The sequence below is a fragment of the Cuculus canorus genome, chromosome 4, assembly GCF_017976375.1.
Source record: "Cuculus canorus isolate bCucCan1 chromosome 4, bCucCan1.pri, whole genome shotgun sequence".
NCBI classification, from domain to species: domain Eukaryota; kingdom Metazoa; phylum Chordata; class Aves; order Cuculiformes; family Cuculidae; genus Cuculus; species Cuculus canorus.
In genome coordinates this window covers 35,694,230-35,710,958 of record NC_071404.1, presented here as the reverse complement: position 1 = coordinate 35,710,958, position 16,729 = coordinate 35,694,230, and the positions used below count along the sequence as shown (strand labels likewise).

Below are 16,729 nucleotides of genomic sequence, written 5' to 3'. Positions count from 1 at the left end.
GGTGGAGATGCTTGCCAAAACCCTTTCCATCATCTACCAGCAGTCCTGGCTGACTGGCGAAGTTCCACTTGACTGGAAGCTGGCAGATGTTGCACCCACTTACGAGAAGGGCTAGAGGGAGGATGCTGGGAAGCCACAGGCCTGTCAGTCTGACCTGAGTGCCAGTGAAGGTCATGGAGCAGGTCATCTTGAGTGCTACCACACAGCACACGCAAGACAACTGGGTTACCAGGCCCAGTTAACATGGGTTTATGAAAGGCAGGTCCTGCCAAAGTAACCTGATCTCCTCCTATGGCAAGGTGGCCCACTTAATGGATGAAGGGAAGGCTGTGGATGTCATGTATTTGGACTTCAGTAAAGCCTTTGACACAGTTTCTCACAGTATTCAGCTTGAGAAACTGGCTGCCATTAATGTGATTGGCCTGGACAGGCAGACCCTGTGCTGGGTAAAAAAATGGCTGGCAGGGCCCAAAGAGTCTTGGTAAATGGAGCTAAATCTATTTGGAGGCCATTTCTGAATGGTAGTCATGTCCTTGACAGCATTGATTGTTCCCCCCAAGTTTGGAGTCATCTGCAAGTCTGTGATTACACTCCAATGCCTCCTTCAAATCACTGGTGCAAATGTTAAACAGGATATGTTCCTCCAACATTCCACTTCTACTGGTAGAATACAACATGTTGACTACTATCCTAAAAGAAGGCAAGCTTGTACTGCAGGCTGCTGTTACTAGACTAGGACAGATGGAAAGGATTGGTATCGGGTTTTAGTCAAAAGTGGAGGCTAGCTAGGACTTCTTTCTTTCAACTCAAGATGGAACCTGATGCTGTGAGCTTTATGGGAGCTGTACTGCTGAAGTAACTTGTTACTCTCTTAATTAGGTTAACTTTCCATTTATAATAACATTCAATATTGACCATATATTATTTGCCATAAATGAGATTAATGTAATTGTAATAAATGTCAACTGTAAGTAATACTTACTTAAAAAAAAAACCTTTTACTATAACTCAGCAGTAGCAAAAACTCCAGTAACTCATTATAAAATGTTAAATAACTAAATATTTATTACATAAGATACATTAGAGAGACTTCAAAGGTATCTTTGCCTTTGAGTTGCAGAGGCTCCATAATGTTCGCTGTAGTGAGGCAGTTTTAAGAATTCTCAGAGGTGTCTAGTTTGAAGTGTGTGTTCAAGGCCAAAGTGTCTTCCTTGTCTTTTTTCCTCCCACTGGGAAGCATTCTCTCCACTTTATCATTGACAACAGAAAGGAACATATAATGGGCAAATCCTAAGAGTTAATTTACAAAGAATAATGCCAGTCACAAGTGGTGCTCCCCAGGGCTCAGTGTTGGGGCTGATTCTGTTTAATATCTTTATCAATGACATGGATAAGGGGATTAAATGCTCCATCAGTAAGTTTGCAGACAACGTGAAGCTGGGCGGAGTGTTGATCTGCTTGAGGGATGGATGGCTCTGCAGAGGGATCTGGACAGGCTGGATTGATGGGCCAAGGCCAGCTGTGTGGGGTTCAACAAGGTTGTGTTGGGTCACAACAGCCCCAGTCTGTGCTACAGGCTTGGGGAAAAGTGGTGGAAGGCTAGCTGGTGGAAAAGGACCTGGAAGTGTTGTTCAATAGCTAGCTGAACATGAGCCAGCAGTGTGCCTAGGTGGCCAAGAAGTCCAGCAGCATCCTGGCTTTTATTAGAAATGGTGTGGCCAGCAGGACCAGGGAAGTGATTCTGCCCCTGTATTTGGCACTGGTGGGGAAACGCCTCAAATACTGTGTTCAGTTTTGGGCCCCTCACTACAAGAAACACATTGAGGTGCTGGAGCATGTGTAAAGAAGAGCAGTGAGTCTGGTGAAGGGTCTGGAGTACAAATCCTCTGAGGAGTGACTGAGAGAACTAGCATTTAGTCGGGAGGAGTCTGAGGGGGTGACCTTATTCCTCTCTACAACTACCTGAAAGGAGCTGGTAGTGAGGCTGCTGCTGGTCTCTTCTGCCAAGTAACAAGCGACAGGACGAGAGGAAAGGGCCTCAGGTTGTGCCAGGGGAGGTTTAGGCTGGATATTAGTAAATATTAGTTCACTGAAAGGGTTGTCAAGCAGTGGCAGAGCCTGCCCAGGGAGGTGGTGTAGATATGGCACTCATGGACATAGTCTAGTGGTGGATGCAGCAATGTTAGGTTTGCAATTGGACTTGATGATCTTAAAGGTCTTTTCCAACCTAACAGATTCTGTGAATGAAGATGGTGGCATCCTGTTGAGCTATGCTGCTATTGTACTAGCTGTCTTGAAAAGTATCACCTCTTTCGTTTGTATGTTTGGTTTGATGTCTTTTTAATCATTAATGTGAAGGTCAGCAACTTCTATATAGCTAGAATCTTTTCTTTTAATTTACTTTCAGACAAGGTACTGTATCTAACATGGTTTCTGTCTTTGCAATTCCAATATCCAGTCATAGTAGCCTCAGGAAAGGAGGGAATGGCAGATTTAGTTAATCTTTCTGCATGTGCTGGAAGAAGAATGAATTTAGAATAGAAACTCCAATAGGAAAATGGTTGCATCTGGAATATCATGTTTACTGTCACTGTGGATATATTGTCTTTTTTTGTCAGTTGTGGTTTTGAAAGCAATTACAATTTTGACCTCAGCAAAATACTGCAGCAGTGAGGTCCACACATGATTGTGTGTTGTTCCACAACTTTGTCTTGAACCTGCTCTTCTGTATTTTGTGTCTCCTTGTAGTGTGAGAAATGGTGAATGCTGACTGTTCCTTTCTTTGTATATGATGAGCAACTTTGAACGTGAATAATCTTAATCTGTTCAGTTGCATATACAGTCTGTATCCTGCTCACCAGTGCCTGCTTCTCTCTGTATGTTGCTCTGTGGTTTTCCTTTCTAGATGTTGTTGTGGTGTGGAAGTACAGGGCTATCAGAGCTGAACACAGTATTAAAATGTTATCATGCAATATCTTTATGGAAGTTTTATGGTGATCTTTTCCGTTTTGTTTTATGTTTCTTTCCTTGGAAGTTGTTTTGCATTTTGGCTTCTGCTAAACATTGGGCTGATTCAAAGAGCCATCCATCCACAGGGAGTCGAATGACTTCTTCAGTGGTGTTGGCAGGTATACTTAGTGTCTCTTGGTCCAATTAAAAGGGATTCAATGGTACCAAATCTCTTCATAGATTTTTGTGCATAATTTTTTTAATTCTGGGTTTCCAAGTGTCAGCTTAAGCAACTTTGTTCTGGTATTCTCAGCATCTTTGCCTTTCTTGCATGCACTTTCACCTTGAAAGACAAGACTGGTAAAATGGGAGTATTGTGAATATTTTTTGATGTTTGTATGTGCATTTGAAGAAACTGTTATAATTTACTCTGTGCTATTAGCAACCACAGTCAGGGACTAGGTTTTAATGTGTACTATGTTCTCTGAAGTAATCCCTTAACCTAGGGATTTTAAGATCAGTGGTGCAAACTGCTAATAAATCTGAAGGTAGTGCATTTTCACATGTCAGTAGGGTAGATAGCTCTATTCCAGCCTGTAAGTAGAGAATTGGCTCATCTGGCAGCTTCAGGTTCCCATTTACAGTGTCTCAGAGTTCCTCAGCAATTTGCTGCCTTGGAAGTATTTCCTCCACTCTTAACTACTGCTTGTGCCAAATGTACTTGGTAAAGTGGGATGTGTGATAAGTAATTGTGTGCTGGGGGGTAGAGGAAAGGCATAGAAGGGTTCAGTGCTTTTTTTTTTCTTTATCAACATCCCTTCTTATTTTTTTTCTTTTTAACTTCACCCTTTTAGCAACTGAAAAAGCCTGTCTGACCTGAAAGATGTTTAGTCAGTTTGACATAAGAGGCAAAAGTTGGTTGGTTTGTTTGTTTTAAATGGAAAGCCATGTTGCAATAAACTGTGTATGTGTTGTATTCCTGCTAGTGACTAAAAGAAAATGTGCTGCATTTGTTATAGGTTTTGGGATGTTTTTTTTCAGGCAGTTTCTGGGAGTAGGTCTATGGGAAGGAAGTCACAGCAGAACACTTAGATATTTCCTGTTGGATAATTGTTGCATATTTCCCATTCCTCAAACCTTACTGCCACTAGGAATAAATTTAATCTAAAACTTGAGTTCAGTTAATTTTGTGAATAAAGAAATGTAAAAGCAGTAAAGGTGCTGAAGGAACTCTGTATTGATTTTGTTTAATATAATACTATTTTGGGAGTGTCTTGGAATATTAAAAGAAAGAATAATTTTAATAAAAGCATTGCGAACTAGAGTCCTATGTATGAAAATAATTTGTGGGAGGGATTAAATGTAGGCCAGAACATATATCTGAAATCTTCTTATAACTGTACCCTGGCATTTCAGCATCTTGCGCTTCTAAGCTTGACGTTAAGTGTGTTTGCTTCACAGAGATCTTCCACAGCCTTTATCCGTTACTTCAGTTTTGTGTAGTTTTACTAATATGTAAATCAGTCTGTGGCTCCCATCACTCGCTCTCAAGAATGTAAAGATTTTTCTAGAGGCTGTCCTCTATGAAACTATAGCTGAAGTGATTTGAAGGAAATTTCTGAACTGTTTGCAGCAAGGGTTGGCAGACTTTAAGGTCTCTTATTAATACTAAAATATAAATATATTCCCCTTTCCTTTTTTTAAATACGTTGCTTGCAGCTATATAATATCAGTGATGTGTCTTTGTTTTCCTTATAAAGATTTGTTAATACACTTTAAAGATTTCTTCTCCTGTGGCATCTGGAAATAAAGTTTATTGCTGCCCAGCTGTTGGCCCAGTGGCTGTGCACCATTTGAGCTCTGATCTAGCTCAAGTCTTCTTGCAGCAGGAGCTGCAGCGTACTGCGAAATGTGTCATGATTTAATGACGTATGCCTTAAAAATTGTCACAGAGCAAATGATTAGATGAGAAGGTAGAAATCAGGATATGAAGAACTTGGTATGGAGAATAATGGCTAGAGTGGGGTGCTCCCCCCATGGAGGCTCCACTTGGGTCCAGGTTGTAGGTCTGTAACCAGATTGCAGTGACCTTGGACAGTTAAGTTCTCTCTTCTCTGCTTCTGCAGTGATTGGTGTACTTGACTGGAGTGGTTCACAGTATTAAAGTCGAATGTTTGTGAGGTTATTTGAGATGTTCAGATGGATGATACTTTTCAGATGTGCTTGTCACAGATTTAAGTTCCCTGCTACTGAAATTGGTACCGTTCCTTCTGACTTCAGTGGGAGCAGAATTAGGCGAGGAGAGTTCTCAAATGACCTCTCGATAAAGCCAAAGGTTCCTTGCAAGGAAAGCATTTGTTTACAGGAGTGAAGGGGAGTTCACAGATCAAAATTTTTCAAATAATTTTCTTTAGCTGATGAGGTGAGTAGCGGTATGATTTGAAATAGAGTGTGTATGAGATTACAGAAAGGAGGAGGGGGAAAGGCTAAGGATAGGGAACATCTTTCAATGCTGACATTAACTATCATGATTATTTTGTGGTTTTGATTGTGTTCTTTCTTTGAAATGCATTTCTCTTTCCTAGATGTAATTTTCACACTACAGAAATGTCCTGTATTTAACCCTCTAGTAGTTAACTATCTACTAGGAAGCCTGCTTTTGATACTTAGTGGCTTACTGATAGCCAAGCCGACAAATTGTTTGTTGTAAGTGTTTTGATTTAGTCTGTGAAAGTTTTCTAACCTATGGACATTATCCTCCCATTGTTTTGTTATATCATACTTCAATTAACTTGTAAGTTTCTGGAGACAGAAGTTGTTCCTGTTTGTATGTGAAAATTATTGCAGAGTTTCTGCCTTTTTTTAATTTCACAAACCAATGCTTGACTAGATTTGGGAAGGGGTGGTGTTTTTGTTTGATTTGGCATTTTGTTTTTTTTTTTTCTTTTTTTACTTGTTTATTTCTAAGGGTACATCTTCCTGTTATAGAGGAAGAGGAATAGTTTGATAATAAATGTATGAAATGAGAAACAGAGTGGTTCAAGACAGGTAAGGAAAAAAACGTTTCCAAGTCAAGCTTGCAGATAGGGATTTTGGGATTGGGAATGCTTAAAATTACTTAAAATATCGTGGTGTTTATGGGCTTAGATTAAAAATAATAGCTAAGTTTCTTAAGTGTTCTCAATTGATGACAACATGGTTTCCCTCTATCAATAGTGTACAGCCACGTATATACAAATAACCTATAGCAACACTGCTCTTAAAAGCCTTTTCATAATGTCACTGCATTTGAGCTTTCCAGGAGAAAGCTCAAAGGTCGTATCGTTGGTTTATGGCTGTGGAATTATCCCTGTGCTAGGGTATGGTTATCAGACATTCCTCACATTCCAGGTGTCTAATATTACAGTGCTTACACGCCAGCGCAGGACCAACTGCTGCGTCAAAGAAAAACGCAGGAGAAAACATTCATGGCATTACCCATTTCCACTTGTCTGCCCCCACTTCTCCCCTAACCTTTCAAACTATCATCTTTCCACTGAACTTGGCAATGCAAAAAGGGATAAACATATTACAAGTAGTGATTTTGTTAGGGGGATTTCTCCTACAAAATCAAATATCCAGTAAGCTAAGCCGAAAAATACTGGTTCTCCTTCTCACTGAAGTACTTTCAAGGATAAAATGATGTAGCAAAATATATAGCTGTGTTCGGTGTGCAGTTTTTCTCTTCACTGATGATAATTGTTAAGTGAAAAGCCAAAACAGTTTATCATAATCAAAAGGAAAAGGAAACAAAACCCCCATGCCAGCAGGCAGTTTGACCTGGTCCTGCAACCAGTGGGTGTGGGTCCCTTCCTTCCCAAAATCATTCTTCCCCTTTCTGGGTCTCAGCTATTCAGTTTATGTGCCTTTTCAGAAGCACCTGGGAAGGGACAGAGTGAGCTGACATTGAGCTAATGTTAACCCCTTTGTAACTGGGAAGGGGCAGTTATGCTCTGCTTCATTGCTGTTATAATGTATTTTTATGGCAAGCGTTAACATGCATGTAGGATGTTAGACTAAGCAGGAAGGCAGCATATTCCCTCTCCACTCGCCTTCTGTTGTCTTCTACCTCCTGTGCTGAAGTCTTAATTTGTCTTCTTAGTTTGCTTGTTTCTTTTCCTGTGTGTGGCTGCGAGAAGGTTATCAGTTCCCCCTTTGGTGTTTTTTCTGTGGAGAAACCAGACAAGATCCTTAGAGGACCTGCAGATTTTCATCCTTAACCTCCCTGTATTGTGTAAAGCTTAGGGAGTTTGGGGATGTGTAGGACTTTTGATCATTGAAGGTATGTCTTTTAAAGTAAAGAAATAAAAAGAATAGTAATTTTTGTTAAATATATTGCAAGCACTTAATTGCAGATGATTTTACAGGACGCTTGCAAAACTGATAAGAGCCTTTTGGGAAAACAGTGTTCTATCATATAAGAGTTCTGATTTTTACGTTTAATAGGCATTTTAATTTGTTTTGGGGGTCTCCCCAGTTTCTTGGTGGGTTTCTTGTTTTTTTCAGTTTAGTTCACTACTTATGCAAATTTTACTGGTTCTTCTGAGGCAACATCCCTCCCCCCGGTTTATGCCCTTTGCTTGTCTAAAGGCCTAGCAATCATTGTGTAGTTGTTTTCCTTCAGCTTGTGCTACAGTTAAAATAGGTGGATTCAAATTCTTTATAGATAGAAGTTGGTTTTAATACTAAATAACTTGTTGCTCTTCATGTACCGTGCATCTTTTCTATTAAATACATGGTCGTACTGGCTCAAAATGGCTATGTTTGTAATAGATACTGGAAGTTAAGAGGTTTTGTCAGGGTTTTCAGGGTTTTGGTGTTGTACAAGTTTCATAGGCGATGTATGAATATATTGAATTTAGTTTTTTTTATTGTAGTAGAATTTCAGAAAGGTTAGTTGGTTTGTTTGCAGCCTCGCCCTGGCAGTTAAATGTTTAACTAAATCAAGAAGAGTAGTTCCTGGAAAATATTTGTGGAATGGAGTACAATTTTCTACTGTAGAAAGTGCTTGCCTGCAAAAATAGTCATTGGTGAGGTATCAGCTTGTTATTTCTAAACAGTACTTACTGAATATGGTGAATGGTTGTGTGCCATGATACAGTGTATGAAACTGAGCTGATCTTCAGAAAGGGCTTTTGGCAGTAAAAGTCAGAACCGATAATGGGCTGATACTGCTATCTCACATGGCAGTATTAGTGCAGCTCTCTGGAGGGCTCTTGGACTGGAAACTCCATCACTATTCAACACACTGTCCTTTTCAGGAGAACATTTCAAAACAGCCTTGACTATTTTGCTTAAATTACATAGAAGAAACAGCTTATTCAGCAACCTAAAAAGGTTTTAAAACCCCCAAGCCCTAAGAGGATGGAAAGTAGATTAGATTTTAGTTTCGCCTTGATCTTTATATGCTTCATGAACTCAATATTGTATTCACTTGGGCTTGCTGTCTAGCTAGACAAGTCTTTTTAACAGAAATTGTATTTTTCAAATTTTTAGATGTTCTCTGAAATGTTGTGAAGGTGGTCTAGTCCTGTTTACATGAACCTACAGCTCACCTGTGATATGGGAGATGCTGTAAACCATGAGTAGGAGCTCAGTACTACAAACCAAGTTTTTGAGCTTGTAAAATAGTTGCTAGAACCCATTATCCCAGTAGTGCGTACCCAAGTAAGTCCAGCTATTTTGTGTTGCTGAAATTGTGTGTCTCAGTATAACCCCTTATTGACATGTGTGTAAGTTTGTTTGCCAGGAAAACACTTAAGTAGTATATTTCTTTAAGGCCTGCTGTCTGTTGTAGGTATTCAAGGGCTTGAAAGAATCATAGAATAGAAATTGCAGGCTATTAGAAGTTATACTATACCTGTATGTGTTTTTCTCAAATCAGTGTCCTCATAGCTCAAGTTTCCATTCTTAGACAAAATTGACTGTTTTACCCATCTTTGTATTACCAGGAGCAAAATGATCTGAAAACTGAAAGACAAATGAAAATTCATTAAACATTTCCAGAAAATACTTGCTGATGGAGTTAATAAACATTTGTCTCCTAAGAGTGTATAACTCCACAGTGACTTTACATAATGCTGTTGGTTTTCAAGTATGTGGTTGGGGTGCAATAAAGCAGTGGTACTGTCACTGGACTGCTGATTGCCATGTCTTAATGCTAGGAGCATAGATAGGAACGGTTGACTGTAAAACTATATTGTTGTGTTCATGCATGTGTAATATGAAACAAGCCAATTAATGGTGCACCTGTTAGTGGCCATAGGCATAAAACAGCATAATTTAATGTCACTGAGCATTTTTCATTATAAGAGAATATGGTGACATTTCTTTTGAACAGCTTTTAGTAATTTTATGTTTGTGTAGCAAAGATAACATGCATGTTTGCTGTCTTTTAAATATAGGCATTTGTTAACGTTAGGTTGCACAAATCTTGTGAATGAGGTAAACAGATGCTTGAGCTTAGCGTTTGTTTATTTTACAACTACTCAAAGAGGGGCTGCCACCCCTTGCTTGATTTGTTTTAATGTAGTACTGAAGTCCATTAAGGTACTCTTTCAAAGTAATACCCATAATAAAGTGGCAGTATATCTTAATAATATCCTCATTAAAAGAGAACATACCCAAGCAATACAAAGGTTCTACGTAATACCTTGGCCTGGTATCTGAACAGGAGGCATTACTGTGTTAAGAACATGATGTTTAGAAGCTGAAATTCTGTCTGACAACAGACTCATGAATGAGCTTTCTGGAGACAGAAATTGTGTGTGGGATTTGCTTGTTTATAGACTTGGATGAACAAAGAATATAACAGAAGGGTATTTTATGGGCTGCAAATTCTGCCCCTTTCTACTGGTAAATGGCCCAGTTACCACCTTTTTTAACATTAGGAAGGTGACAGCAGTATTGTTAGTAGAAAGTAACTGCATTTTTTTGCAGTTTTAGCTACAGTAATTTGTAGAAGAGAAGATTGTCCTCCCAATGTAATTCTGACTTTCATGCTGTTAATGGTTACTGACCTCAGCCACAGGGAGCAGCAATACCTTTCTTTAACTCTGACCTGCAGTGTGGAGCTACAGCTTGGGGTTTTTTTTTTGCTGTTTTATATGCAGTCTCCTGCCTAGTATAGTATTCATCCCCCTATAAATTTAGGTACGTTGTACAGGCTACGCAGCCTTGCATTCATACTCTTGCAGTCTGTAGAAAAAGCGGGAAACCTTCACCGGGATTCTTCTTAAGTCTAAGTAGATGTGCTGAATCAGACTCTCTAGGGAACTTAAAGGAGTAATTCAGGGTAGATAACTAACTTTTGAAGTTAATGAGATGAATTGCACCCCCGAGTTTTATGTAAGAAATCTATTATGCCTCAAGTGAGTAAAATCCACATTTTGGATGATATTTCGGATGGATTAGAAGACCTATTTATAGATCCTTCAAACTCACAATGCCTATGGCATTAGAAAGTTGGATATGAATTGAATTGATTTTGAGAGCCAACTTGAACACAGCAATCAGTTCTAGTGAAGAATTTAGAACATTTTTCTTCCTCTTACATGTTCCTTTGCCTAATCAGTTGATTTAAATTTTTACATTTGTTAGTCTTGAGCCACTGGATTGAAATAAGTAGTAAATATTTTCAGCTGTCCTTTTGCAAAATAAAATCAGAAATCGGTTCACATGCTCCTATTCTGTGTCACTGTGCTAGCAAAATATTTGTGGGGAAGAACTTGGGAAGTAGTTGTGTTACTGTTGTATTTTGTTATTTTTAAGTCATCTGTACACCCTTTGGTAAGAGTGTATGAAGATCCAGATTGCAGGTAAGTGTGCATATAGTTCTTCCATCATCAAATTTCTTCAGCTGTGTTTTAATAAGTGTGCATTCCTGCATATCTAAATAACTTATGGGGTTTTTTTCTCAATTGCTAGAGTGTGGAGGAGAGGCATGTTTTTTGGAAGGGGTAGGAGTCTGTTGAAAAATGGGTTGTCTGTATCTTGACAGAACAAAAACATTCACTAGTATACGCAGTAAATGTCTCATTTTCTGTGAATCCTGACCTTTGGAAGAAAACTTTCTTGTATGTACTTTTGTGGTCTAGAGAGTACGTCAAGCAGTAAGGTGCACAGAGTTGTCCAAATTGAACAATATTGCACTGACAATCCATCAGCCTGTAGTTATGGTTCCATTTTACATTATCATCTGCCTGTTTATTGACTTTAGATACATATACAGACTTAACAGACATGGCTGCAGGTGCAATAGTAACTGTTAATACACACATATTGTAGAATCTACGTTTTGAGGTCTTGGCTAACTTTGTATTTTGAAAACTTCAAAGAAAAATGTGGATATGAGGTGGTAATATACTTTCTCAATTCTTAAGCTGTACTCATCTCCTAGGTTTCCCAGGGCATCTGTGAAGTGGTTGGCAATAACATAATTATATACTGTTTACATAGTGGGATTCCAGAACGCTTCTTGGTTTTCTTAGGAGTAACCACTTCTCATCACACACACCTACCTGCTTCTTATTCTCTTGCTCTGGGGAGTGCATCTCAGTCCATACGCTGAAATGGGAGTGTTGCAGCCATGTGGGGTTGAATAGGGGAAAATGTTGTACATGAGTTAAAGGCTAATACAGTTCGCTCAGAAGTTCTGTAAGGTTTAAAAAAAAAAAAGTACTCATAGGTGAGAATATTTGAGCTTAATGGTATGCATTAAAGCTCCTTCCTTTTGTTAATTGATTAAACTTAGTAGTGTACTAAAGGTGGACTTTAAGTCCTCCTTTTTAGAGTATTGGCATTCTTTTAAGAGCATGTAAATTGATGACTACAAAGTGAGAAAGTATTATGAACTACTCCAGTGTATCAGTGCCCTGAGAGGCAGCACTTAATCCTCAGTTATGGTGCAATAAACCTCATTTTTCTTGGGTCACGGTTAATGAATGTAATGGTAGTCTGTCTATCATAGGTCATTATGTCACAGATAATGATCTTCATACAGTCAAGATTCCTTCAGTCTTTGCTCCTAGGTATTATTTCCTTTCTGTCTCATAACTCTCTTTGCTTTCAGCTTTTGTCTTGCAAATTTTCTTGTGTTTTAATCTTCATGTCATGTTAGTCTCATCCATTTGCCATATGTATTTTGAAAGTAAATGCTGTTTATGTAGAGACAGCTCTGAAGGCCCAAAGCAGTCTAGCATCACCTTGCACCAATTGCTGCTCAGTTTCATAAGACCGTGTTGGGCTCAAAAATCTTGTGCTATTAAAAGATTCTGGAACAAAAAAGAAGAGTAATGGCAATGTAACACTTATGTAATTGTGATCTTATGTACAAAGCTTTTAATTTTTAAAAACATCTACTCAGGAACAATTCTCCTGACATAGCTCAGATCTTAAGGCTGCGTCGTCAAGAGTGATCAAGCAGAGCAGAATTTGTCTAGTACTCTCTGTACTTCAGGGTCTCTCTTTCCCACCTCTTCTTTTGTTTAAGGTCTAGAGTGGGTCACTCAAGTACTTTTCCACAGTTTTTTTAGTGTCGCTTTAATTTATGGAGTGAGAGAGAGACTGCCGTTCATTCTCACGGTGTCAGATTTCTGACAGGTGATAACACCTGGACAGAACATCCCTATGGCCTGAGTGGCCTGCAGTCTGACCTACAGAATGAGCTGTAATAGCAAGTAGTCAGGATTTGATTAAAAATAAAATTGGTGTGGAGTGCAGATGAAAAGCCAGGATAGTACAGGGATTATATCCTCCCTATAGAGGTGGTTTAAAAATCACATCTTGTGATTGTTGCTGACTGTGGTGTGTATCTTTGATGAAAGTCTTAAGTGCAGAGTTCTAAATGAATTTGTTAGACACCATCTAGGCATGCATGTAATAGTTTGTCATCCCTATTCTGCTATATTGTTTTTTAAATATTTTTATTACTTGACCTACAAGACTTGTGGTTTGAGTTAATATTATAACATTAAGGCTAAGGATGATGTTGGACTTTGATTTTTATTCGGTTTAAGAAATGGGTTTTTTTGAAAATCCACCTTTGTAATCTAATTTGAGGCAGGACATCCTTCACAGCAAGGTGAACCCTAGTAGTTAGTACAGGTTCACTGACTAGCCAAACCCACCAAAAGTCTGCTGCTTTTACGTGATGGATGCTCCCTCTGAGGAGTAGTGGCCTCAGAACACTGACGTGAGTATTCAGGCTGCTGGGTGCTGTGGGCAGCCTGGCTGAAACTGTGATTGTCTTCATTATCCTGGCTTTGAAAGGCTTCTCCTGCTTTCTGAAGAGCCATCTCTTTCTGTCTGTTATTGTTTGCAAACAAACCAGTAATCTTTGCAGTGGTGCTGGTAATTACTAGTAGGTGGTGTTTGGGCAGGTGTATTTGATGTGGCAGGCATCTGCAGCTTTGCTCCCAGCCTGGCCGTGTCAGCACAACTGCTGCTGCCCTGAGGAAAGGAGGAGGATGAGGAGCAGAGTGGCAGTTCTGAGCTGGGGTTTCTGGAGAGCCCATTCTCACAGCAGCCTTGCTCAGAGCAGTGTAATGTCCACGTATATAAATCCATGTCATCAGTAGGACAGGATACAACAGGTAGGCTTGGCTTACTGCAGGCTTGGACTCTCCCTGGAGATCACTGAAGAGTTAACCCCAGTCAGCTTCAGTGCAGTGTCTTCTGATGTCTTCTCCTGTGGTGTCTTCTCCTGCATCCTACATCGTAATGAGGAGGATGTGTCATGTCCATTTAAGACTTCCATTACAAAAGGAGCTCTTGGGCTGTGAAGCAGCATATAGCAGATTAAGGTTGAGAAATAGAACAGGTATTACAGAAACTACACCTTCTCGCTCTACTAGGAAAGGTGTTTGTGGCTGGCCATTCTTATTGGAGACTCCAAGTAAACAGAACTTTTCTCACAGCTTGCCTGAATAAGCAAACAAGGTGATGTGCATGTGTCCCACAAACTGCTCCTGATAATCTTACTCTGAGGATTTTTTTTAAACTCTGGATATGTACTAATCTTATTGTCACCATGGTTACAATAAAACCTTAAATCTCTTGTTCTTCCTGTTAAATATATCAGTATATCAGATAGGGCATTTATCTGTGGGTTTCTCAAGAAGAAATTCAATATTCTTTTCTTTTTTTTTTAAAAAAAAAGGAGTGCATGGAGGCAAAAGATGATGATGTAAAGCTTCTTTCAGCTTCAGTTGGAAAAGAGCACATGTATTATGACTATTTCTTGTAATAAATAGGTGTTCTGTTATTCAAATTGAAAAACTTCTATTATCTGTCTTCCTAAAAAAGCACCATGTGAGGATCTAAGACCCATTAATTGTTACTTATAAAATGTTTGTGCTGTGCACACTACTGTTTATTTTGTTCAAGCATGTTTATTGATAGACACCACTAACTGCATCTTAGGTGATTGTAGTCTCTTTTCAGAGTTCCGTGTCTGTAGTCGTTAGGGAAGATGAACTTGAAATCTTGTGCTGTAATTACAGACTCAGGGTTGAAGAGTCCAGTTCTTCTGGGGACAAATAGTTGTGTACTTTTTTTTTTTACAAGCTATTGGTTATTGTTTAATTTTAAGCTGTCAAATGTGAAAAATGTTGCAGTGAATTTCTCACTTGAGTGCTTATGCTGAAAAATGTTTGCAGTAACTTATATTATGTTCTTAAAGTTAATGAATTCAGAAGGATGGAATAGGGGAAAAACAACTGAGAGCCTAAGCTTTAAGAGGGAGAAAACGCATTGCTCTCCTTTCTGCCTGTTATAATTTCTTTAGCTTCTGTCGTAATAGGAATTAGTGAATAATAAAGATATGTATGGCAGAGGGAAAAGCTAGACCATTAACTTTTTCCTTTCTTTTTAGGTTAACGAAGCCATTGTCATTCGCGGATTGTGTTGGGGATGAACTCCCATGGGGTTGGGAAGCTGCATATGATCCTCAGATTGGTGTGTACTATATTGATCACATCAACCGTAAGTGTTTTTCAGTTTGCCATATTGCTTATATAAGAAGTCTTGTCATGATTAGAATTTTGTGAGAAGCTTTTGAAGCATGACTGAGAGCGGGGAAAGTTTTCTTGAGAGATAAGTGTAGCTGACGTAACGATTTCTGATTTTCAGTGAACAAATTATCCCATTTGTGTGCGTAGGTTTGTTGGGAATGGTTGCAGATGTATTGTAGCTGGTTCAAAATTACTCATGTGACTCTTCATCTTTTGCTGTGGAAGAAGTGCGTGTAATGTGTACTAAATAAAGATGTTTGACATCTGTTGGTATCTGAAAAGTGGATGATGTTTGGTGGCAATTGAATATTCAGCACTGAACACTAGCAGAGATGGTCTGATATGAGTAACAAAAACTGGTTGAGTATCACTGCTGAAAGGAACTATTACAGATAAGGTAGTTTGGAGTGTGCCCACAGGTGTTTTTAACTTGTGTATGAGGGCTGGCAAATGTACTGTAATTTTAAGAATGTTGTAGAATACATTGCAGGCTATAAATAATACTGTATTTTGTAGTAATTGGAAAGCGAATGGCAAATCAAGATGCTGGGGAAAATTACCCTTTGGTGTAACATTATTGGCTTTAAAAGGTTTATGAGAAAATCTGCTAATACAAAATGACTACATCTGTTTCTACACATATTTTCAGTTGCACAGGAATTATGTCTAAACCATACAAAATTGTAGCAAAATTTGAAATACGGTACGTGTTAGACTTAATGAAATGAATATATTCCTGAAACCTGAAAGCATTTCTATCATCTTTTTCTGTGTTCATTACTCCATATTAATGGATAACTTTTTCTATTTTCTCAGAAATTATTCTTATTTACATAAAAGAAGAGTTTCCCTTTGAGATCAATATGTGAATATAGGTGCCTGTATCTGTGCTAGCAGTGCTGTGTGCTTGCTTAAAAAATAGTGAGGTGTCTATGGCCATTTGAGATGCTTTAGGTTAACAGAGACAACTGTACCAAGTCAGCACATACAGCATGGATAGTAAGAGACCAATGGCTTTGTGGAGCAAAGGTAGAGACAAAACTTGTGGCATTTCCTGTGGCATTTCAAGTGTGTGGCAAGTGAATAAAATCGGAGGTGTCTAAACTGGCTTTTGTAGTCAATAGCTATCTAATCAAATACAGCAAATGTAATGTAAAGTGCAATGTAGCTGCCTGGTTGGGTGTCTGCTTTGAAGATGAGCTCATTTAAGCTCCTTTGGTTGGGTTGGACTGTAACTCTGATAACGCGGATGAGACATTAGACATGTACTGTGCTTATTGAACACCTGCAGATAGACAACTAATCTCAAACTGAATCCCACCCAGTGACCTTAGTTGGGGTTTTATAGCCCTGCTATTTTGGAATAACAATGTGACTTCTCTGATCTTATATGTGGTGTTAAATGCTCCTGAACTTTAAAAAATAGGGACATACCTGACTGAATTCAAAATGTGAAGAAAGAAATTAATTTGCTTCTGAATTCTCAGTTCTAGGAGAAGAAAGGAGGGGGTCAGTAGAACTTCTACCCTGGACTTTCGGAGGGCAGACTTTGCGCTGTTCAGAAGGCTGGTTGATGAAGTTCCATGGGAGACAGCCCTCAAGGGCAAAGGAGCCCAAGAGGGCTGAAGCTCTTTAAGAAAGAAATCTTGGCGACGCGAGAGCAAGCTGCCCCCTTGTGCCAGAAAATAAGCCGGTGGGGGAGAAAACCAGCTTGGCTGAGCAGGGAGATC

General features: G+C 39.0%; 1 protein-coding gene across 2 annotated transcripts in view; it reads left to right on the top strand.

Moving 5' to 3' along the window:
• WWC2 (WW and C2 domain containing 2) overlaps positions 1–16,729 on the top strand; it is a 102,719-nt gene that overhangs the window by 19,489 nt on the left and 66,501 nt on the right. For both annotated transcript variants that reach the window (XM_054064816.1, XM_054064815.1), the window contains exon 2: positions 14,861–14,970. In XM_054064816.1, coding sequence (XP_053920791.1) covers positions 14,861–14,970 — 110 coding nt within the window. The remainder of the gene's footprint in view (positions 1–14,860; positions 14,971–16,729) is intronic.